At 40.1% G+C, this 23,179-nt stretch overlaps 1 protein-coding gene across 1 annotated transcript in view; it reads right to left on the reverse strand.

Moving 5' to 3' along the window:
* Positions 1 to 23,179, reverse strand: part of sorcs3a (sortilin related VPS10 domain containing receptor 3a) — a 240,608-nt gene that overhangs the window by 10,511 nt on the left and 206,918 nt on the right. Inside the window, exons 19-24 of the mRNA XM_085278118.1 lie at positions 21,630 to 21,816; positions 15,209 to 15,342; positions 11,587 to 11,710; positions 10,989 to 11,101; positions 1,883 to 2,014; positions 1,687 to 1,786 (exon numbers count right to left, since the gene is read on the reverse strand). Coding sequence (XP_085134244.1) covers positions 1,687 to 1,786; positions 1,883 to 2,014; positions 10,989 to 11,101; positions 11,587 to 11,710; positions 15,209 to 15,342; positions 21,630 to 21,816 — 790 coding nt within the window. The remainder of the gene's footprint in view (positions 1 to 1,686; positions 1,787 to 1,882; positions 2,015 to 10,988; positions 11,102 to 11,586; positions 11,711 to 15,208; positions 15,343 to 21,629; positions 21,817 to 23,179) is intronic.

A 23,179-nucleotide genomic window follows, 5' to 3' on the forward strand; every position in this document is an offset into this window, starting at 1 on the left:
TTCAGGTGAATGTAAAACTGTCATGGTCCTGGGCCATGTGGGCCCAGTATTCTTCTTTGTATTCTCGTATTTCGTTCCTTATTTAGGCCATGTCTCCTGAGTTGCCCTGTTGTGTTGTTCCCTAAGTGTTTTTCCCTTCATGGCTCTCTCCCCCCTGTGTGCCCTCTATGTATTGATGAGCCCTCGTCTCCCTTTGTGGTTGTTTCATGTTTCCCCAGCCCGTTATGTCTGTGTTTCCCCGTGCTCTCTCTCCTCCTGTCGGAACCTCTGTGCCTCTACATGTCATGTTCAGTTCACCCCGCCCTGTCTCGTTATGATTATCAGTGTCACCTGTGTTCCCCGTGTGTGCCCACTTTCCTCGTTTACCCTCTGTGTATTTCTGTCTGAGTCTCCCTCTGTTCGGCGTCGTGTTCTCCCTCATGCTGTGTGTGATTCCCCCGTGTTTCCTGGTGAGCTTTACGTTAGTTTTTCCCAGTTTAGTTTTGTATCTCCCATTGTCTTTTGTCAGCAATAAAGCTGCTTTTTGAGTTCATCCCCGTGTGTGTGAGTTTTGCATTTTGGGTCCTCCTCCTGCCTGCCACACAGCCGAGCCATGACAAAAACAGTTAAATGCGCCAACATTCATTCAAAAAAGTACCGAACCAAACAAGTGTTCAGTGTGATTAATGTCACGGTTTCGCTCATAAGGCACAAACCCTAAATTTCTCCCATTATTTTGAAGAGTGCATTAATGTCTGTCGCTGAAGAAAAAGCCCGATGCTTTTCTGTGACGGGTTTAGCGCTACGTGAGCCCTCAGCTAAGAGATGGAGGCGCGCGTGCCGATGACCTTTCTCAAGCAGCTTGAAGGCTTTTTAGACCTTTTCTTGGGAGGTGAAATATAAAGAGGGATCCAGCTGGGTACACCTTCAATGTCATTAGAGTGCAGCACACCACAAAACGTCACAGAGCACTACATGCCAGGCTGTTAATACCCATCGCTTTGAGCTGCAGACAACTCATGGCTGTGTGCCTCCAGAGACTGTGTGCCTAATGAAACCAGCCAAGCAGTGAATATAAGGTAAGACCTGTCCAGCAGCGGGACACAGGAGCTGCTGAGCAGTACCGAGCTCCAAACCAATAAAAAAGTAGAGGTTTCCAGTCTAGCCATGTTATTTACAATTACTGTGTCTCCGTGAATCAGCGCTGATTTGACACGAGAGCATTTGAGGGTCTCTAATGTCAACCAGCCTTCCCGCAAAACACTGCTGATGACTTCTTGAATGATTCCAAAGTCTGCCCTGAAATTGTACAGTGTTCTTTCTCAAGGACTAAATAATCAACATAATTATACTCAGTGTAACACTCATTTTGTGGTTGGATGGCTGTAAAAGAAATAGAACAGATGTTCAGCTTTTGATGGCAGGCATAAAAGATCCCTCTTCTCAAGGAGCTCCACTTAAAACCGAACCCCTCCTATCCTCGTCTGTGTTCTTTCGCCTGGGATAGACGAGGTCTGACAGGAATTTTAATTGGTGGACCAAAGAAAAATTCTTGTTGTCAAAACATAGTTATTACACTTCTGTTTCTCTGCACATGAAAATGAAAAATGGAACATGCAGGCCATAATTACATTACCCCCGGAAGTTAATATTATAGATGATGACTTGATGGCAAAATTAAAAGCAATGACAGCAAATGTTTCTTACCCAGTGTTAACTGTGTGTTGTAAACGATCACCCTCACACCGGGCTTCAGCTCGAACTCCACCAGGTTTTGGTTCAGTGCACTTACAATTGTGTCAGAAGCCTGTTAAAGTACACAACAAGTCACCGTTTTGTAGGCACAATAATCAAGTTGGAGGAATTTGAACTCCTCGTGAATTTCACTTAGAGACACCCATACCCGCTCCAGAGCTTCCTCACTCTTTTTCTTGCCCTCTGATTGGTTCTTATAAGGCAACAGGAAGAGCTCAGCAGCTGTTGGCACTCCGGGGAACACCGCTACCAGGAGCTGCTCCTCTGGGAATTCGGCCACCTGTCACAAGATAGAAATGTTTTTATTTGCCATCACTGTGTGATACTGTGAAAATAACAAAAGCTTTACGGCATCATAAGGCTTAAAGTCATTGACGGGACTTCAAACGCAGTAGTTTTGTTAAAGCTTCCGGAGTCTCGGGGATACACACAAAGTGTCCTCTGCTGTATCTAAGAGAGCCGCAGCATTAGATGCAATCCTGAAAGCATGAAACAGTGTCGTAAATCACAAGACTGTCAACGAGGAGCTTTTAACTGCTGGGTTAGTGTTACGGTTAGTTTCACTCACTATTCACAATATTCACCGTTCACTTTGAAACAGTGCATACAAATGTCGTGCTGGGGGATTTTGACCAAGTGGCCATATGAGACGAGCCAGAAGCGAAACAGGTTAAAGATCGCAGTGAATATTTGGGTGGAGTATGTTTAAAAGCCATTATGAAGCAGCTTTGAGAAGTGACTAAGATTTACATGAGAATAGATGAACATAAACTGTTTTCACATGAAAATGTTGGACACTTTGGGAGAAACTGGTTCAAAATGCAGGCTGTCTGTCATTTTGAGAGACAGGGTTACAGAAAATTCATATATAATTAACAATATACAGAATATTCTATGCATGAAGAGAAAAGATAGCCAGAGGCACCAACTGTGTCATCACTTTGTATGCAAACTCCATCATAACAGTGCAGTCCCAGTTAAGGCGCTGCAGCTGTGGAGCCTCAACAGGGAAATGTGAACTCAGCAGATGTGAACTGGGATCTTTCTTAAGTGTTCTCCTGCTGGATGAACCCTTTGTTCTGCTCTACACCCTCTACCACCCTCACAGTTTTAATCTGCCACAACGTTTGGAAGCCTTTAGAGTTTTCCATCATTTCCCATCAAGTAACAAAGTCTGTCACCAGTGAAAAATTCAGCTCAAGCTTTGGTTGTAACGTTGTCCGAAGTTGTTGAGTATGCAATAGGAGTTAGTCTTTGTCACGTGTATTCGCACTGATGTAACTACTCAGTTTAGGCAGAGGATGCAGAGCACGCTGACTCACTGTGAATTCACTAACCTGGCGAAATTGGCACAATTAACCGTCAGACAGTATTGGAGATCATGAAGACCATTACATTTCAGATTTAACTGTGTTGAATATTTGTCCTCACTGGGTAATGTCTAATGTCACGACTGCAGTGTGAAAATGGCTATAGACTCAAGAAGATGTGTCTTGGGTTGAAGGTGAGACAATGCTAGCTTCATTTGGTGTGTGATTGCTGCATTCGCTCCCGCTGGGACAAAAGCAGCTAGATTACAAAGAGTAGCAGTTACCAAGCAGCTCAGAATGACTACACACTGTAAGATAACACAAAGACATTTTATCTGCTGAACAGTTTCATTACAAGAAAACTCATCTGACTTTACACTGAAACACTACATATTGCACATTTATGTCTATTGTCAGAAACTGTAGGATTGAGTGTAATGACCCATCGGAAGATTCCTTTGCAGTCTTAAGATGGAACTTAATTACGTGTTCAGTCTCCCACTAAGATATAATTACCTGCCTGTGAGTTTCTGCTCAAATTAACTGGTTGTATTTGTTCAGATCGTAAGGTTGAGAGTTAACAAGCGTTTAGATGTCGATCATCTTCAAACTGTTTTTGTAACCATTTGTGCCATTATATCACTTTTGACTCTTCCCTTACAGTTTGTGTCAGTCAGACATTAAATTGCTCTGTATAATGTTTTAAGCTAATATGGTGGTGAGGGAAAACTACAGCAATGGTTATTTTACGCTGACAACTCAAAAAGCCCTTTGACTCATCACCTGAGTCAAAGGGCTCTATAATTACCAGTCCATTTATATTTTTCTAAACCCATCATAGTTCAAAAACACTAAACAAATAAAGAGGCATCTCAGTCCGTAAACAGCATGTCTTTAGGCCCCGCCCCTCCCTGAGCCTGGTTCTGTCGGTTTCTTCCTGTTAAAAGGGAGTTTTTCCTTCCCACTGTTGCCAAAGTGCTTGCTCATAGGGGGTCATATGATTGTTGGGTTTCTCTGTATCTATTATTGTAGGGTCTTCCTTACAATATAAAGCTCCTTGAGGCGACTGTTGTTGTGATTTGGCGCTGTGTAAATAAAACTGAATTGAATCGGAACAACATTAAAACCACTGACAGGGAAAGTAAATAGTTTTGTGCATGTCAATACAATACATTGCTCTGCTGAGAAAATTGTGTCCTGACATGCCAAAACTGATGCCATATTCTCCTGTAACACCCATCTACCCATCTAGATTCATTCAGATTAAGCTCATTCCTCCAAATGGCAAAGACATTCCCAAACCACCGCAGTCGGTAAGCAATTGCAACCCTGCTACACTCAAAAACAAATCATCAGATCCACTGCATTCTGGTGAAGTTTTCCATGTAAATAGATATGTTATCTACTGCCCAAGACAGCACAGCTCCCAGGATTACAGTGACACAGAAACCCAGATTTGGCATCTGGTCAGGATACCTCCTCAGCACCTCCTTTGGTAGGTCTTCCCAGGGTAGACCCAGAGAAAAACTTTTGTCTGGAATACCCTGTTTATCCTGCAATCACAATTTGACTTTGTGGAAGCGGAAGATTGTGGATTATTCAACAGGATACAGCGGATCTACTTCACCACCGGGTGGAGAGGGAAGGATTGTTGCCAGTGTCTGGTATCAGACACCCACCCTGACATCCCCAAAGGCCCAGTGGCCGTGCCCTGATGGGTCTGGGCTGTGTGAGCCATTCAACATTATAGCATTATATTATATTATAGTCGAATAGCATGTCTGCTATTAGTGTTTACAGACATCATGCGATCTTTAGCATTTGAGGCAACCATCACCAGCATTCTGGAAAACTGACAGCAGAATAACCGTGTTCATGGTCTAATATTGTCCCTAACAGCTGTTCTGCTTCACAAGAGTGACACAGAAAGAGAGACAGAGATACAAATAGTGCTGCAGAGCTACAAAGACTCACAAAAAGTGTTGACCTTTATCACAAGCCCATAAATGGACACACAAAACACTTTCCCAAGCATGACTTTTCAGAAAAGAACAGAGTTTTCACTTGACGGTGTTCGTAGTGTGCATAATGTTCAATGCCAGAGTGTCTGAGTTGGATATTTCTGCAATTTCTGCTCAGTTAAGTTTATAGAATGACTGCAGTCGTTTTAATAGAAATGCTGACAACTACTATTAGATGGTGTAAATGTAAGACTCAGGATTCTGGTATCTAAAGAAGATTCTAGATAACAAAGTTTTAATTGAGTTTTTGTGGGGCAGTGTTCACTGTTTTCAGCTGTTTTACATTAAATGTAACCAGAGATGTTTAAACAGTTCCTCCAAGTCAAAAATGCCCTCTAACCAATCAGCATGTATTCATTAATTACAGAGAACAATTGGATAAATGCTTTGAGGCTGCAGTTTCTAGCCATGTCAAAAACGCATTTTTAATGGGTCAATAACTGTTTCTGTTATTTTTTCAAGCCATTAGCTTTTAACAGTTTATGCAGTACAAGCAAGAATGGGGGCAGCGCCGTGTGGCAATCACTCTTCATTCTAGAGCCTTTGATGTTTTTATGTTTTCCCTCTGGCCTGGGGTGGACAACGTAGCAGGTAAAGGCAAAGCACATCAATTATCAAGCAGAAAAATCACTATTTGAGTAACAAAGCAGTGGACAAATGATAGCCATGGGCGTGTCTTGCAATGGCGAAGAGGCAGTGGAGAGGGAGATAAAGTGAATGGGATGACAAAGGAGGCAATAGCCTGTGGGGAAAAAAAGAAAAAAAATCAGTGCGCTTGGACCATGTTGACTCGCACAGCAATCTGTCCTTAGTTTAAAAATCTGGAGGATCATCTGATATACTGCAAATTCATCACGGATACAAAAATTAAATCGGGATGGTAAACAGGAAGAGAGGTGAGATCCTCAGAGAGGACAGGCTGCAGGGAAGTCGGCTCAATTTGGTTTGATATGAAGATTTCACAATGCAATATTTTGCAAGTTCATTTCAAGAAATACTATTTGAAGAAGATAAACTCCAGAGGGACTCTGAAAGTTATTATCTTGCTACACTTTCACTTCTTTTTCAGTTTTTGACGTGAAACGCTTTAGTTTAAATGTAAAGCAGATAACCTCTACTGACATTTCAGGGTCTTGGAAATGATTTTGTGTTTGTAGCTTAAACAATATTTAAGACATGCAGACACCCAGATGTTGCCCTTGAATTATTAAAACAATAAAAACAACTCTTTAACTACTGTTGCCTTTCTCTCTAAGCATGAACATTGTTGTAGTAAAACTTTCAACTAAATGTTAACCTCTCTTTCTTAGCTTAGCATGTTAGCATGACACCTAGAATGGCTGGTGGGAAGCTCACATGTTTTTCCAGGTATGTTCTCCAGGTTGTTCCAACAAATGAACATTTTGTTCTGATGACAGCACCTAGATTAAAACCAAGTGAATTGTGACCTAATAATCTATCTGAACCTAAAGAAATTGCTGGCAGTTCAGGAAGAAGCAGAAAAATTTTCATAAGCAGTCGGATTCATCTTTCTGGAACCACCAATGTCATATCAGTCAGGAATTGACTGGGTGTCGCACCATGAGCCCATTTCAGGGATAGATGATGCTTTTTCTTACCAGAATCTATTAAAAAGGATATGAAAGAAGTAAATATAAACTTTTTCCAATTCTTGTTGAAACTAAGCAAAAAGGAATATGATGAAATGTAATCAAAGAAAAATAATTAACCAGAAATGTAGATTTACTGTCGACTGCCATTTCTCTCTATCGACTTTACATTATCCTTTCCCAACATTGTCTAAAGTTTGTCCATGGACCATCCCAGGTGCACAGGTCAGGGAGAGGAAAAATACTCCTAAAAAACAAATAATAAATAAAATGAAATACCAAAAGATATAATTCCATTCTTGTTGATAAACATCTGAGATTTCAAGCCTTGTGTTGCTGTGAAAATGAAGGTCAGGTGATCACCGACATCAGTGGGACTCCTCCTCTGGAGATGAAGATGGTACTACCTTTCATTATTATTAATATTTCAAAGGTTTTCTTCACTCATAAAGCTTCATATGCATTCCAGGCATTTGAAAGTAAGTTAATTGTCAACATCACAACTGACAGCAGATTCAAATGACGAGAGTATCACATCAGAGTGGATGGTTTACCACGCTTCAGATGGATAAAAAAGAAAATCAGCGCCTCTGGGGAAGCAATAAAGAGACAATAGCTTGATAGCTTGCATTAACCTTCGAGGGAAGCTATGGAGGAGGATGAACACTGTAAACTATATGAGTCTGAGCAGAGAAACGTTAAGGGAATATGAAAGGGAGGTGGCTAAGGAAAGACAGAGTGGACTGAAATAACCTTGATTGCTGAACGCACGTTCAGGAACAGCAGAAGCGCTGGAAATGAAATGAGCCTATAGGCGAAGAGTGCAAAATCATGACATGATACATTCGGCAGTGGTGCACCTCCGTTAAATGGACCTTGACTTTAATTGCGATTTGTTCTCTTCCTCATCTCCTATTTTATTGTTTGGGAGTTGTTTACTATGTTGAAATGCCATCAGTTGTGGACTGGCCTGTGTCTCCACCAAGACTCCTCAGCCATAACAAAATGGAGGAAAAATAACCCTTCCTGTCACCACTTGGACAATATGTTTGTCTGGAAATGAACTTTGTGTCAGATGCAAACACATAAACAGATCTACAGCCCTTTCACATAAACAAGTACCTGATATGAAAGTCTGACGGCGTAATACGAAAAGATGAAAAGTGGCAATTCAGACACTAGTGTAATATAACGGAAAAAAGAAAAACACAGCAACTGTCGCTCTACTTTTGCATATGGATTTCACTTCAAGAAGAACTGCATGGTTATGTATTGTAATCTTAGTTCTATGATTGATGACACAGCCCTCTAATGTGTACTATGGCACTGAAACTCAGCATGTGATAAACCGAGTGCACCAGAGTTCTCGGTGTGAAAGTAGAGTAATTATCCTTCTCCACAACACAAATGGCCCATTTCACTGAGAAAAAAAAAACTGAATCAATTTATTATTATGAATCCAGACTTTTGATTCTGCATGTCATGCCTCAATAAAAGCTACCCGTAGGCCCAGACTACAGGAAAGACAGGCGGTTGAGCTGTGAACACAGTGCAGTCAAGTGTAGGTGGTAACTGTGATGTAAAGGAGGACAAAAGCATTTGAAGCAGACACTTGAAATGACTCACAATGAGGGAGAAGTAACGGAGAAAAAAATCACCTGCGGGCCACTTGTGCTCCCACATTTCTTCCACTGTTTGCACAGGTCTAAATCACACTGTATCAGCATGCCTTAGGACTGATTGTTTTTCTTCAACAGTGGCTTAAAGGTGACCTTCTCAAGACATGTAGTTAAAACCACAAATAATATTCAAAGGTAAAGGTAATCTGAGGCAATGCATCTCTTTACTGCTGCTTAACAGAACATTAAAATTAGTTAATTAAGAAATTTGTTTTCAAACCACAAATTTGTTTAAAATCCTGTTCAGAGTACTTTTACTTCACAACAACACTTGCTTTTATACTGCAAGCTAAACAATGTCTGAGGCAGAACTTGGCAACAATGAAAAGGAAGAACCTCCCTTTAACAGGAAGTGACCTCCACCAGAGCCAGACTCAGGTCGGGGCAGCCGTCCGTGAGCAGACGATTTGATTTAAGACAACTTAAAAAATTGTATTGCCAACATCTTTCACCAACATACCTGTCATTCTGTGTTTAAAACACCACCACAACAACATTATTTTTGTATTTAGTTATTAATTTTGCTAACTATTAATATTCATTATTACTGCTTATTAATAGTTCCTTAATAATAATAATAATAATAATAACTTTATTTATAAAGTGCTTTCAAACAAAGTGCTGAAAAGTTATTCGAAGATAAAAGATTAAAAAATAAATACATCCAGTACAGAAAAAACAGTATAAGTTAAAACTGATAGTAATTTAAAAACTAACGGACATAGGATAGGGTGAACAAGTGGGTCTTAAGCTTAGCTTTAAAAACCTCCACAGAGCATGCCTGCCTAATATGTTGAGGGAGGTTGTTCCACAAAAAAGTGGCACAAAAAGAAAAAGCACGTTCCCCAATAGTCTTTTTTTCTGGCCTTAGGAACTTTTAGAAATCCAGAATCCTGAGACCGAAGAGCACGGGAAGGAACATAGATGTGCAAAAAGTCAGTCCCTGCAATTTATGACAATTTATCTCCCAGTATTGGACAACTTCCTTACTGGAAGCCCCTTCCTGATCACTTGTAGTTGCAGCTGCAATTTCAATGCAGGCCTCAGACATGACCAGATTAAAAACATCAACAGCTTCTGAGGAAGGAAGATATGAACATAACTTTTACTGTTTTTGCATGGAGGAAAAAGAAGACCGCGTACAAACTGTTCTCCCAAAAAAGCAACCACTGCTGCTAACACAGTATTAGCTGTTTGACAGCATGCTAACATGAAGCTAATCGCGCAGTAGCCACACTGATGTCTGTTGACCTGCGACTAACAGGTAACACAGCCCTGTTTCTACCACAGAATCACTGTGGAGATGTTAAATGTTCTTATTTCTAACTTTGCAGTTTGCTTTGTATTGAAACTGAAACAGCATAACAAAAACTTGTGTGTGTCCTCATTAAGACAGGAATGTGTATCTGTGTGTGGGACTGTAGCCTCGGGTTTGTAGTTTTAACTGGTGACTATTTGACATTGCATCTCAGGGACAGACATCATAGTAATACATAAAAATAAAAACAAGGTTGAAGTTTAGGCTCACAGGGTCACTTTATTCGACTGTTTTAGATTGCTGAGAAAAAAGGGAGGAACAATTAATCCAACTGAGTAGCAAGAAAAAGGTAAAATTGAAATATGAACTTTTCAAAGATTCTAAAAAGCTGAGAGCCTAAACTTCAGACATCCACACCGTTTCTCACATGCTGAAATGGTTTAATCATGAGTGAATTAACACCAGCATCAACAGAGCTCTATTTAACTTTGGTAATTAGTGAAGTGCACAAGCTTTCAATAGCTTGAGAAGACATCAATAACTTCAGTGATTTATTTAAGAGGGAGTCAAGTTGGAATAAATAACACAAGTCTGTCCGCAGGATCGTTAATATCAGTTCAGCCTTAACTGCTTTAGTGGAGTCTTGTTATTGCTAATAAACAACATGATGAAGAAAAGCTAAAATCACTTTTAAGGCAAATTACTTGAAGCGAAGCGGCACGAAATTCACAGCGAACGCTAAAACAATCAGCTCGCAAACACAGGTCTGACTCTGGGGTTATCCGGGTTACACACGAGCTCCCCTTGAACCACTTTAAACGTTCCTCCAAAGGCTCCCACCTGCAGCTCCAAATGCTCGATACGCTGTTAAGATGGCTAAGAGCACAGCAAAAAAATGCAGCACTCTATTCATGAGCTGTGGATGGGGAGATGAGTAGCACTTAGCAGTGATGGGTGAGCTTCCCACACACACTCGCACACCTCCTACGATCAAGTGCGCACACACAAACACACATTAGCCACAGTGACAGGTATCGTCACTCCTTGGTCTCCTAGGCTTGAAGTTCATTTTCTGACTTTAAAATTAAGAAATCGGCGCTCGTGAAGGCGTCTCGGGAGAGAAGGAAAGCAGAGTCGTCTTCACACCTGTCTGATGATGAATCACGGGGTGGCCGAGGGCGTTCTCTCGCTGCACCAGTGAGCCCAGAGTATTGGACCGCAAAGGGGTATATGAAATAATTGAGAAATAGCAGGATGAGACGGAAAGTAGGAGTAAAGAAAAAACGATGGAATGGAAAGAATCTCAAGATGGAGAAATGGAAGGATGGAAGGGAAGGAAGAGAGAAGGAAGCAGAGAGAAAATGAAAATCACTCACTTGGAGCAGAGCCTTCTTAATTACTCTCCCCACATCCTGTCTCCACTCGGGTATGTCAGGGTTGAACTCGTCCAGATTAGGGGAGAAAGATAAAAGTAGAGATTTGAAGAATTCTGTCGAGGAGAGTCAGGGGAGAATCGGCCATTAATTCACTCCCATCTGAAGGCATTATTCTCAGTGAGCTGTGCCAACTGTCATTTTGCTCAAGTCGAGTTTCAGGTAGTTAACACTTGATGAAAAGAAGAGGCTTTCTCATATCCCCCGCACTTCCCTTTGGCTAAATGTACCAGATGCACTTCTAGATAATTAGAAAATGTCACAGCTTTACGCCAACCCATTCTCTGGTAATAAATCATTGCATTTTACAGATACTTGCTGCTGGATCACTTCATTTTAAATGAAGACATATTCTTTAGAGGTTCCAGCAGTAATGTGATATATTTTAGTCAAGTAGGAGCTGTTTTACATCTTATACAGGGTAAAAATAAAAGAAAACAGTAAAATTGGAGGACTTAAATAAAAAGTATTTAACTGCCTCCCATTAAACTGCAGTTATGTGTTGTTACCAGCTCCGGGAACACAGTTAACAAATACTGACCTTTGACTGCTATAGTCTTAGTGTCCTGCAAGATGGTGTTGCTGGCAGCCACCTGAACAGTTATGGTGTGCATTCCCTCACTCTGAAAGGTGTGCGAGATGCTTCCATCCAAAGTTATCACCGGCTGCAAGCACAGTTTTTAAGTTACAGGTAAACATAATAATGTCCCAATTTCTTTCCAAGTTCAACGTGTAACATTGGTGAAACTGCACACCTTGGCACCAAAATCCCTCATGAGGAGGAACATGAAGTAGTATGTTATAAAAACTGTAACAGGTACTCATTTATAAGTATACACAGTGAGAGTTTAGGCCCTACCAAACAAAAGATGACTGAAATTATAGTGATAGTTTCGGTAGTAGCTTAAAAGTGTTGTTTCTGCTTTAAAAAACAAAACAAAAAAGCAGATCCAAACAGAATCAGTGAAATACATATACTCTAACAATTCTAGCAATTGTTACCATGGCCACATCACAACAGATGTGGAAGAGGAATCTGGTCTTTAAGTCTAACGTCATCAGCCGCTTCCGGGTCCAAACTCCGCTTCAGGTCCCAAAGTCAAATGAACACTGCAGCATCACTGAGAGTTAAAAACTGTCTAAATTCTTTAATAAAATGATCAGTGTGGCTGCTTTACCAGGTGTAACTATAAAGTTTAACATGCAGGCATCAATGAAAACAGGATTTATTAAGTTTAATGGAGTTTGAAGTTAGCAGGGAGTTAGCTCGCTAGTTTCCACCTAAACATGATATACCATGTCCTGACTGATGGATTCTTGAACAATGAAAACGTACAGCTCTGCTAGCACTTCCAACATAAAAGGAGACCGACAACTAAACAGCAGTGGTGTTTGTAGGGTTACTGAAGTTGGGCTAGCTGGTATATAATGATGTGCTACGTGATTGCTAGCTATACAGCTATGTTAGCATAACATAAACACAGTGAAGCTGAAGGATGAACGCTAACTTTTTTCCACTCGATAAAAGTTAACGTGAGGGTTCCTGATGGTTAGAGACAAATGCAATTGCAGGATGCTGTAAACGAACCAAACTTCAGTCAGGAGAACAACTGAGATAACCCATCCACAATACGAGGTTAGTCATTAATATACTGCTGCAAGTGCTGGGCTGTTACATCGTAAGGTTTTAAAAACTGAGCTTTACAATGAAGAGTGGTAGTAAAACTAATAATAAACAGAAATACCTAAAGTTGTGTCGTGGTATAAAACTGGGGATAGACACCACTTCACAAATTACAGGCCTGTTTCTTTACTTCCACAATTCTCCAAAATCCTAGAAAACCTGTTTAATAAACGATTAGACAAATTCTTAGATAAACATAAATTACTCTCTGACAGTCAATATGGATTCCGATCAAAAAGATCAACATCACTGGCATTAATCGAATCAATTGAAGATATTATAAATGCTATAGATCAGAAACAATATGCAGCTGGACTATTTTTGGATCTTAAAAAAGCATTCGACACAATCAATCATGACATAGTAATTAATAAACTGGAACGATATGGGATCAGGGGGGTTGTACTGCACTGGGTGAAAAACTATTTAAGTGACAGGAAACAATTTGTGAAGCTGAGTGTCCATTCCTCATCATGCTTGGACATTACTTGTGGTGTTCCACAGGGCTCTGTACTGGGTCCAAAATGTATTATTTATATAAATGATGTTTACAAGGCATCTGATGTATTAAAAATTAGTATTATTTGCAGACAACACAAATATTTTTTGTTCTAGTGGGAATCTAAAGGAGCTGCTGGATACAATTACTTCAGAAATGTGCAAAATTGAAAAATAGTTTAACAGGAACAAACTATCGCTAAATCTAAGTAAAACTAAAATAGTCTTATTTAGGAATTCCCTTAGAAATGCAAGTGCGAATTCATATAGATGGTGTGGAAATTGAAAGAGTACTTGAATATAAGTTTCTTGGTCTGATTATAGGAAAAAAATATTACTGGAAGTCACATATAAATCATATAGATGACAAAATTGGAAGAAGTGTTTCAATCTTGAGTAAAGTCAAACACATTCTCTATTGTTCCCTGATTGCACCGTATTTGAATTACTGTGCAGAGGTTTGGGGCAATACTTACAAACGTCTGCTATCATCAATCTTTATATTACAAAAAAGGGCCATAAGGATAATCCATGAAACTGGTTACAGAGATCATACAAATCCACTATTCTTAAAATCAAAAATTCTAAAATTCACAGATCTGGTTCATTTTCTCACTGCATAAATTATGTATAAAGCAATAAATAACCTGCTTCCTGACAATATTCTAAAACTGTTTTCTAAAAGAGAACGGGGATACAATTTGAGGGGGGAATTAAATTTAAAACATCCTCGTATCCGTACAACATTAAAAGGTTTTTGCATCTCTGTGTGTGCAGTGAAGCTGTGGAACAGACTAAGTAAAGATATGAAGCAAAGTCCAAGCATGGCGCAGTTTAAACAGCAGTTTAAGGATATGGTTTTTGCAGGGTACAAGGACGAGGTAGAAATTTGATAGGCTGTTCTTGTCCAATATTTTCATGTGTGTGTGGGTGCACGTGTATTTTGGGTGTATATATCTGTAGGTTGTGTATCCTTTGAGGTGTAACTGGGGTTTTTGAAAATGAGTATATGTGTGTATGTGTATACATGTATATATGGATAGATAGAAAGATAGATATACATATAATTATTTATTTTTTTTAAATACATGTAACATATAATGTAATTGTAAGGAGGATTTCTGTATTCTGTTGATTACTAGATAGTGGAAAAGGGGTGGGATTAAATAAGCTTATGCTTCTTCCTGCTCCTTTTTGAACATGAAAGTTATTTGTGGTTGCTCATTTTCCTTTTGTTTTGCTTTGTTTGTTTGTCTGGTTTTAATTCTATGTTGTTATACTTTTTCAACATGTTCAAAATAAAGATTCAATCAACCAAACTCAGAGAGGCCGACAGTGATCACTGACTGTTTTTAGGTTCTTGTTCAGATTAAATAGAACAAGATACAAAACATTAAAACCTGTTAGAAACACAACAGCCTCAATAAACACAGAGTAGTTTGGACCCGGAAGCAGGGTTCATCATCATCACCTAACAACCGGACAAACGTGTGAGTCTTGGTTCTGATTCATTATCATAGTAATTTCTATAATACAAGCATCAAACCTGAGGTCCTACACAAGTTTATTAGCTCTGTATTAAGCCTGTCAATCTGCCCTGTCCAATCAAAAATGACACTAATTGGCTTTTTAATACATAATGAGTGTAAAAATGCGATGCCGAGAGATCCTGACCAAGCATCACTATGTGATTAAGACACGAGACGACCTTTCAGCTAATGTTAACCTGAGCGAGCTCTAAGCACACGAGACATGTTCTATCACTTTTGAGGACTTGGCTCTGGATCTCTCTTTTGTTGCTTTGTTCTTCTTAAACATTAAAAACACTTCTCAAGCACAGATAAGAGCATTTATATTAAGCAGTCTACTAACAGCAGCACTTACTATACAGCTTAAAAAAAATAACAACTAAAATCTAAATCGCAAGCCACAGAAATTTCAATGAAAATGTCTTTAATGAGTCTTTCTTTGCAGACGTTACCTCAGTATTGTTTCCTAACCACCAGAAGTAAGTGACTGTGCGTGAGTGGCTGGGTAAGACCACCGCTGTGATGTTCACTTCCTTGTTTCTTATGACCACAAAGGGAGCAAGAAGCTGGACATGCTCCACTGGACCTAAGAAAGAAACAGGACAGACGGGTTGATATCGTACACGGATTCAGTTAATGAGGCAGACTTCAGATCGTGCTTCTCACTCAAATACAAAAAAGGCAGTTGGCGGTACATGGGGTGCGAAGCTTGTTCAGTGCACTCGGGTTTCCTCCCACAGTTCAAAGATCTGCACCTGAGGTGAATACATCTGTCTCTGTTTCTCTACATGTCTGGTGCAGTTTGGGTAAAGACACACTCCCATCCCAGCCCCCCAAACTCTGGACAGAATAAGTGGGTTAAGAAAAATGGATAAATGCAAACACTGTGAAAAGAAATATCATATAAACTCATAGTGAGGAACTCTCAAGGTGCAGCCGAGTGTCCGTTACTACGACGTGATGGATGAAAATCCTCTAAAATGTAACACCTTTACTTCTGTAACCATGTTGATGCAACTCAATCCAACATTACTGAGAAAGTTTATCTTTATGAGGACAGTTAAACAGTCGGGGACTTTTTATGTCACTCGAAACAAGATAATTGTCACATCTATCAGTGTGACAATCAAATGATGTAACAGCTTCTAAGTAATAGAAGCCCCCCCTGCAGTTTATTGCCTAATTCTATACTGCAATCACTGCGATGCATGTCAGACAGACCTTCCCAATTAGGCTGTGCGAGTCTGCTGGCAGGTGTAATGAGACTGCCTAATAGGTGAGACATATATGGCGGCCTGTTATAACCATGCACACACTGCGATGGCAGAAGATGAAACACTGTATGTTCGTGTGATCTTGTTCTCATTCATATTCATATTTATTTCTTCATCCGAGTTGTGACGGTACATTTCTTAATAATGACTATTCTAAGTTGGGCGCATGTTTGTTTTAAATTATTCCAGCCTTGTATTTTGGAGAGAAAATAATCAGCAAATGGAAGAGTTTTCTTTCTGCCTGCTGTGCTGTGTTTTTAAACAGTTGACAGAAGTAATTGCTTTCTCTGTGGCAAAACAAGGGTTTTAAGTAGAGTTTGCATTTCTGCACATTATGGTTTGATAAACTGATAAGTTGAATTAAACAGTTCTATTTTTTTTGTTCTTTATTATCTCCACACCACAAAATCCACTTTATGCCCTTCTTTATAATCATCTAACAGAAAATTCAGTTTTATTTATATGGAACAACAACAGACATCTCGAGGCACTTTATATTATAAGCTAAGGAGCATCACAGACAGAACTCTAATGATCCAAAGATGCCCAGTTGGATAACACTCATTTATATTTATGTACACTATAAATTATTATAGTGAAGGTCCACCTGGGTCTATTCCAGAAAGCAGGTTAAACTAACTTTGAGACTGATATTCATGTGAACTATGACATCAACACAGTAAACATTTATACTAACGATTTAACGAAGGCTTGACTCGCCGCAGTCGTCCTCTCAATGAGAGCGACTCAGTAAAGATCACCGTCTTAGCGCTGCGATAGGAAGAAGCGCCCCGGTGACAAAATGATTGCTGAGGTTTCTCTGCAAAATGGCTCATCTTTTCCAGCTGTTCCATTCATCTTCTCCTGTGTAATGTCCGTCCTCCTGCACTGGAAAGGCTGCCTGAGCGTTTGAACCCGGCTGAGCGTGCCAAATTACCAAGACTGGGAGGTACGTGACAAACTGGAACCCCACCAAAGTGGACCATGTGCTAGCACTTGTAATGTAAGTTTTGCTCTTTGCAATTGCCCGTAACGAATTTCCCAGAGGAATCCACCTGAGAGATTAATAAAGTTTTATCTAATCTCTAATCTACAAAGCATAAAGGCAAACTTTTGAAAACGTCAAAACCACACTTTGTGACTTTTCTTAATTAGCTTAAATCTTAAAAAGATCTGTGGAGTGATTTGGAGGAGGATATACCAAATTTAACCTGTAGCTGCACACACTGCCTGCTTCCATCAAGCTGCGTGACTATTAAGAGACGCAACTGACATGTTTACTTGGATAGTTTGGACTTTTCTTACTGCATTTTACATTTCTGACCAATTGTCACAGTGTGAAGCAGTCAGAGTTCAACAAAACTGCAGCTGAGCCAGAAAAGTGAATATCTTTAAATACAAACCCCGCCTTTTATTCTTTAAGAAACAGGAGTGGACGTTTGCTGGTTTCTTTTAATAAGTTAACACTATTTATATATTTTCAGTGCTAGTACTCATTCATCTGACCTGAATTTTCCATGAAGGAATAAGCTCTACTCCCAATGTCTCATGTCATCAACTCTGAGATATTTATTCTGGTGTAACGTGACAGGAGCAAACTTCAGGTGACAGCTACTGTCTGTGAAAATGTAGATGAAACATATAGCAGGCAAACAGATAGTTTAGCTATTTTTTGCACATATGTAACATTATTGTTTGACAGAAAAAAGAACCATTTCACTCTGATACTAGTGCTGACGAGCAAAAAACTCCCAAAAATGTTGACACCATCATGAATTTTTTGACATAATACCTTCTGGGTAATACTGCAAACCTCCCCACTAAGAACCTAATGGGACCTGACAGGGGTCTGGGATGGTTTACACTAATCGTAGAGATGAAGTTTGCTGCCATGGACAAATGTAATACACTATTTTTATGGAAAAACTCCAACGAAAGGTTCGTGTAGTGCTCATTTCTCCGAGGCTTCTATTAGCGCTCATCCTGTTTAAGCAGAACTAATCTTTATCCCCAACTTCGGATGCTGCGTGTGTGTGTGTGTGTGTGTGTGTGTGTACTGTATCTTTGTATGAATGGGAGAAGGTGAGAGAATCGTTTGGTATTAAATATGCTCAGCTGAGAAATCGTTTGTAGTAGTTTTTGGCGTTTCTCCCTGAAAGCATCACCTACACTGTGAAATAAATCCAGCTGAAATTGTTCCTGTCAGAAATATATACATACAGCGCAGGCTGGCTGACTTTTAATTTAGGAGGTTAAATTAAAATTGACTGAAAACATGTAGTATTTAGAATGTTGGACTGTTTGTAAGTCATTAAAATGTAAAAAAAAATAATAAAGATATTGTTGGAAAAAAAATTGACTGAAAAAAATCAGCAAAAATAACAGAGAGACAATTCAACACTTACAGAAAGCAGCTTGAATAATTTCCATGGAAAGTTAAAGTGATACACTGTTTTGTTGCTGTCTGAACAGAAACTAGAAGGCATGACGATCCAGTAATTTGTTATTTGTGCTGCTGCGTAAAACCTGCTCCACTTTAAAAGTAATCCATTGTTGTGATGCCGTATCCTCAGATAACTGCCTATTAGCTGCAGTGGCCTTAAAAGCTCACTTCTCTGTTTGTTCCTCACAGTAAAACCTTGCATAAGCAAGTTTATTATGACCTTTTTCCCAAAACTTGTTTATCACAGCTGCTGTATTACAAACCCTGTATAGGTGAGCACAGTTCACTTGAAATGAGTTTAGCGTGGATCAACAGTGTGGTTGCCGTTCAGGTGAACGAATATACCACCTGGAGCTAAGTACCGTGAAATCCACATCTGAAAAAACATTTTACTGCTGATCAAAAAAATGCATTAAGTGACTTAATTTCATTTGATGTTTTTTTTATTGCTGATGTCCAAAAGGACTGCATCTGACCATCCATCTAAAGGCTTTCTCTCATTTATTTGAAGACAGGAAGCAGCGACTTTCTACAAAAATCCCTGCTATTGCCTGAAGGTCTCTCTTCCATCTCCAGTATAAATAGTGAGCAACACTACATCATTTATATGAACCAACAGTCATGTCCCAACATTACTGACTCTGACACAAACGTCTTCATGTCTTCAGAAAGTATTCTGGTCTTAAGTAGCAAAGCTAATGTTGGCTGGGTGGGTGATATCCAGGCGATCAACTCTTTTGTCTAAATAATTAAAAAAAGGAAAAACAAACAAATCACAGCAGATCCTCTTCCTCCATCACACCCTGTCCCAGCATCCTCCTCTGTCACGCCAACCCTCTAAAGCCTCCTTCGCTACATCCCTGAATCTTCTCTGTGGTTTCCCTCTATTTCTCCTGCCCAAATTCAACATTTTTGTCCATCATATTCACAATCCCAGCTCTGCACATGTCCAAACCATCTCATCTCTCCATCTCAGTACCTCCAGCTCAGCCTCCCATGTTTTTCCCAGTGCTACCATCTCTAAACCATACTGACTGATGGCAGGTCATACTATCATCCTAAACCTAAACCTTCCCTTTCATTCTTTTCTGATATCCTTCCTCTCACTCGTCTCCACCCACTCCACCCTGTCTGCACTCTCTTCTTCACCTCTCTCCTGTACGTTGCTTTCGACGGTCATCCATCTCCACTGTTGCAGTTGTCTCCCCATCATTCTCACACATGTACATTCTCACATATCACATTGAGGTGACTGTTGTCCTTATTTGGCGTTATATAAATAAAAATGAACCCTGGACAGGTCGCCAGTCTGTTGCAGGGCCAACACACAGGGACAGACAACCATTCGCACTCACATTCACACCTAGTGGCAATTTGGATTATCCAATTAACCTATCCCCACAAGCTGCATGTCTTTGGACTTGCAAATCAAATTGAATTATTCTGTCTTGCATCTACAGCCTTTAATTCCTCTTTACTCCAGAGCATACCTCAACCTCTCCAGGCTCCCTACTCTCACTACAGACCACAATGTCTTTGGCAAACATCAGAGTCCACAGAGACTCCTGCCTGACCTCATCTGTCAGCCTGTCCATCCCCACTGCAAACAAGCAGGGCTCAGAGCATCCCTGATGTAATCCCACCCCTACTTTGAACCCATCTGTCACTCACTGCACACCTCACCACCATCCCTCTGTTCTCATACATGTCCTGCAGCCCTTCACATACTCTGCGCTTTGCTCCTGACGTATTCATGCAGTACCACAGTTTCTCTCTTGGCACCCTGTCATACGCTTTCTCTTGATCTCCAAATACACAGTGAGGCTCTTCTGACGTCATCTACATTTGTTCATCAACACTCTCGAAACAAACATTGCATCTGCAGTGCTGTTTCTCAGCAGGAAGTTGGATTGCTGCTCACTAATCATCACCTCTCTTCTTAACCCTTTAATGTCCTTTGTATCATATTTGATACGAGTTTCTGAGATCTGTCTCTCTGATCAATACCTTCCATAATTTCAAAATGTTATTGACAAAACTCTTTGTTTGGTCTAAAACTAACATTGTTGTTAACAAAAAAGTTGCCAAAAATGCCCAATGTATCAAATGTGATACAACAAAGATATAATAAATACATAATGAAAATACATCTCAGAAAACATCTCAGTTCCAAAAAATCTAAATTTTCTGGCTATTATTTGATGGTTTGGATCTACAGGGTTGAGCTAGTATGACGGGCCCGTCGGGCTCTGTTTCACTCTTCTGTACCACCTTTAGAAGTCAGTCCAGCAACAGGCATTTGAAACACGAGCAAGACCGGGTACTTTTCTTTCAAAAGAGATGTTTAATGAAGGTGTAAATTAACATGGCGGGACTCGGTCAGAAACCTGTGTTGCTTCTGACTCCTCAACTACATAACCACATATTTACAGTGTGCCGGAAGCCCAAAATACCAAAAAGCACATTAGAATTTCTATATTCTTTTAACATAACAGTATTTGTGAATTTACATAAAATTATATTCTTAACAACAAAAATGTACATTTCTCTTTTTAACCCCTTTACCAGTGCCAATAAACTGACCCATCTTTAACAACTCTTTGCTACATCCTGGTGTAACCTTCTTTCAACCTTACTGTTCATGCTGGAGGGTGAAATCTGAACATTTTATCATCTTACCTAACACAACTTTAGTGGGTATGTGTGTGCATTGTACCAAATCAATAACAGAATATGAGCACGTCTGGGTCAGAATAAAACAGAGCTTTTAAAATGAGATTTTACAGACCGTTCAGTTTGTAAAGTCTCATTCTGTTCCTACATTATAAACATTCTCCTATCTTAACACACTGTATACAGACAGGAAACGCATCATTAACTGATGTTCATGGACGTAGTCATACACATCTGTGTTTATCAGTAATGCTTTGTGGCCTGAAAAGCAAACAAAGTATTAAAAGTCTACTAACACTCTGCTTCTGGGCACTAAGTTAACTGCTTTGAGTGCAAACTAAAAGTTGACTCAGATGACGGCATCGACAGTTTTGTCTCTTATGTCGATGAAACAGAGAGTGAACAGCAGCAGTCATCTTCTCAGAGAGGATTTCAGTTGAAAGCAACAGCACGCGTTGTGTTTGTGACAGTGTGGACACTTACATGTGACGTGCAGGTAGAGTGTCGTGGTGTCGTAACCGAGCGTGTTCTCTGCAAACGCCGTGACACGGAATATTCCGGCAGACTTGTAGACGTGCTTGATCCCTTCCTCGGTCCAGCTCAGATTGGAGTATGAAACTGCTGTGCCGTCACCAAAATCCAGCTGGATGTTGGTCCGCAGCGAGTCCCCCTGAAACACAGCACACCAGCGTTTCTTCAAGCTATAGACAAACACTTTTACTGAAATGAGTTTTGCAATGTGGCTGCTTTACAGGGAAGAGCTGCACTGAAGAGATGGAAAAACAGAAGCCACGACAATGTGAGTGATGCAGGCAGAGGTAACATTTCTAACACACGTGCCTCCTGTCAGGACCAAACCAGGGGATATTTCCCTTCCTAGGCAAACACATAAACCGCAACACTGTGGAGCCACTACAAGTTAGATACAACAGTGTGGCTTTAATCTGATTTTATCAAAACAAAGGCATCTTAAACCATACCTCAAACTTAAGGTGCATGAGCACACTGAGAGAAGCAGCATTTTGTTGACCAGACGCAAGAACGCAATTATGCAGCAGCATGGTGCAAAGTGCTAAAAGAGATTGTGAGACTAATAGCACAGAATGGTAACAAAGTATCAGCAGGTGAGGTTATTTGCGCTTTAACACTGACCAATCACATCCAATTCATGGCCGGGAAGCAGGCTGTGAGTGAGTCAGGAGAGTCTGCTTCCCTGAGGAGAGAAGGCTGGCATGGGGCGGATTCAACGAAAGCCAAATATAGCTCATTAATCTAAAGCACTTCAAGTATGCTTGTGAGGGCAAATTCAAAGTTCTAGGGGCTTACGTTTCAGTCTGTTCTGAAAGCACTTGTAAAGAACTTGTTTTTTGGTGAAGTCCTAGGTATAAAAGATGAAATGGAACAACTGACATTTTTATATTGTGCTGATTTAATGACCCCTCAAAGTTCTTTAAATTTTCATTTAAAGACAGTCCGTCTCTGTACACATTAAGTGCTTTAGCTCATACACATAGCCATCGATGTGAAGTAGATGATAATTAACCTACAATGCAAGTCTTTGAAGTTCGTGGAGGAAAGTCATGCAAACAAAAGGAACACACACAAACTTCATGCAGAAAGGCCCCACCCAGGGGACCAGGAGCCTTTCTGGTGAAGTACACAATGACCATGATGCCATTAGGATGAAGAAAAGGAGATGAGCTTCAATAATAATTATACATGAAATAAAAGTTTTAACAACCTACTAATAATCCAAATAAAAAACGGTGATTATGATTGACCGTGGACAATAGTCACATGATTGAATTTCACTATTTGCATAAATGAGGAGAGAAATGCTTGTTGCTGTGTGCTGCCATACGACACACCCAGTGGCTGAATGAATGGAAGTGCCCAGCATTTCTGGCAGCAAGATGTCAGCAGCAGATCCTGTAAAATCCCACAGATCAAGCTGACCAGCTGCACTCCTCAAGCCACCTCAGCGATGCTCCCACCAGGCTGTCTGGCACTGATGATCTGGCTGTTTGAAAAGT

Source organism: Mchenga conophoros, linkage group LG6, assembly GCF_057382185.1.
Source record: "Mchenga conophoros isolate Kocher_MC1m ecotype Shallow Benthic linkage group LG6, M_conophoros_male_GT1.1, whole genome shotgun sequence".
NCBI classification, from domain to species: Eukaryota; Metazoa; Chordata; class Actinopteri; order Cichliformes; family Cichlidae; genus Mchenga; species Mchenga conophoros.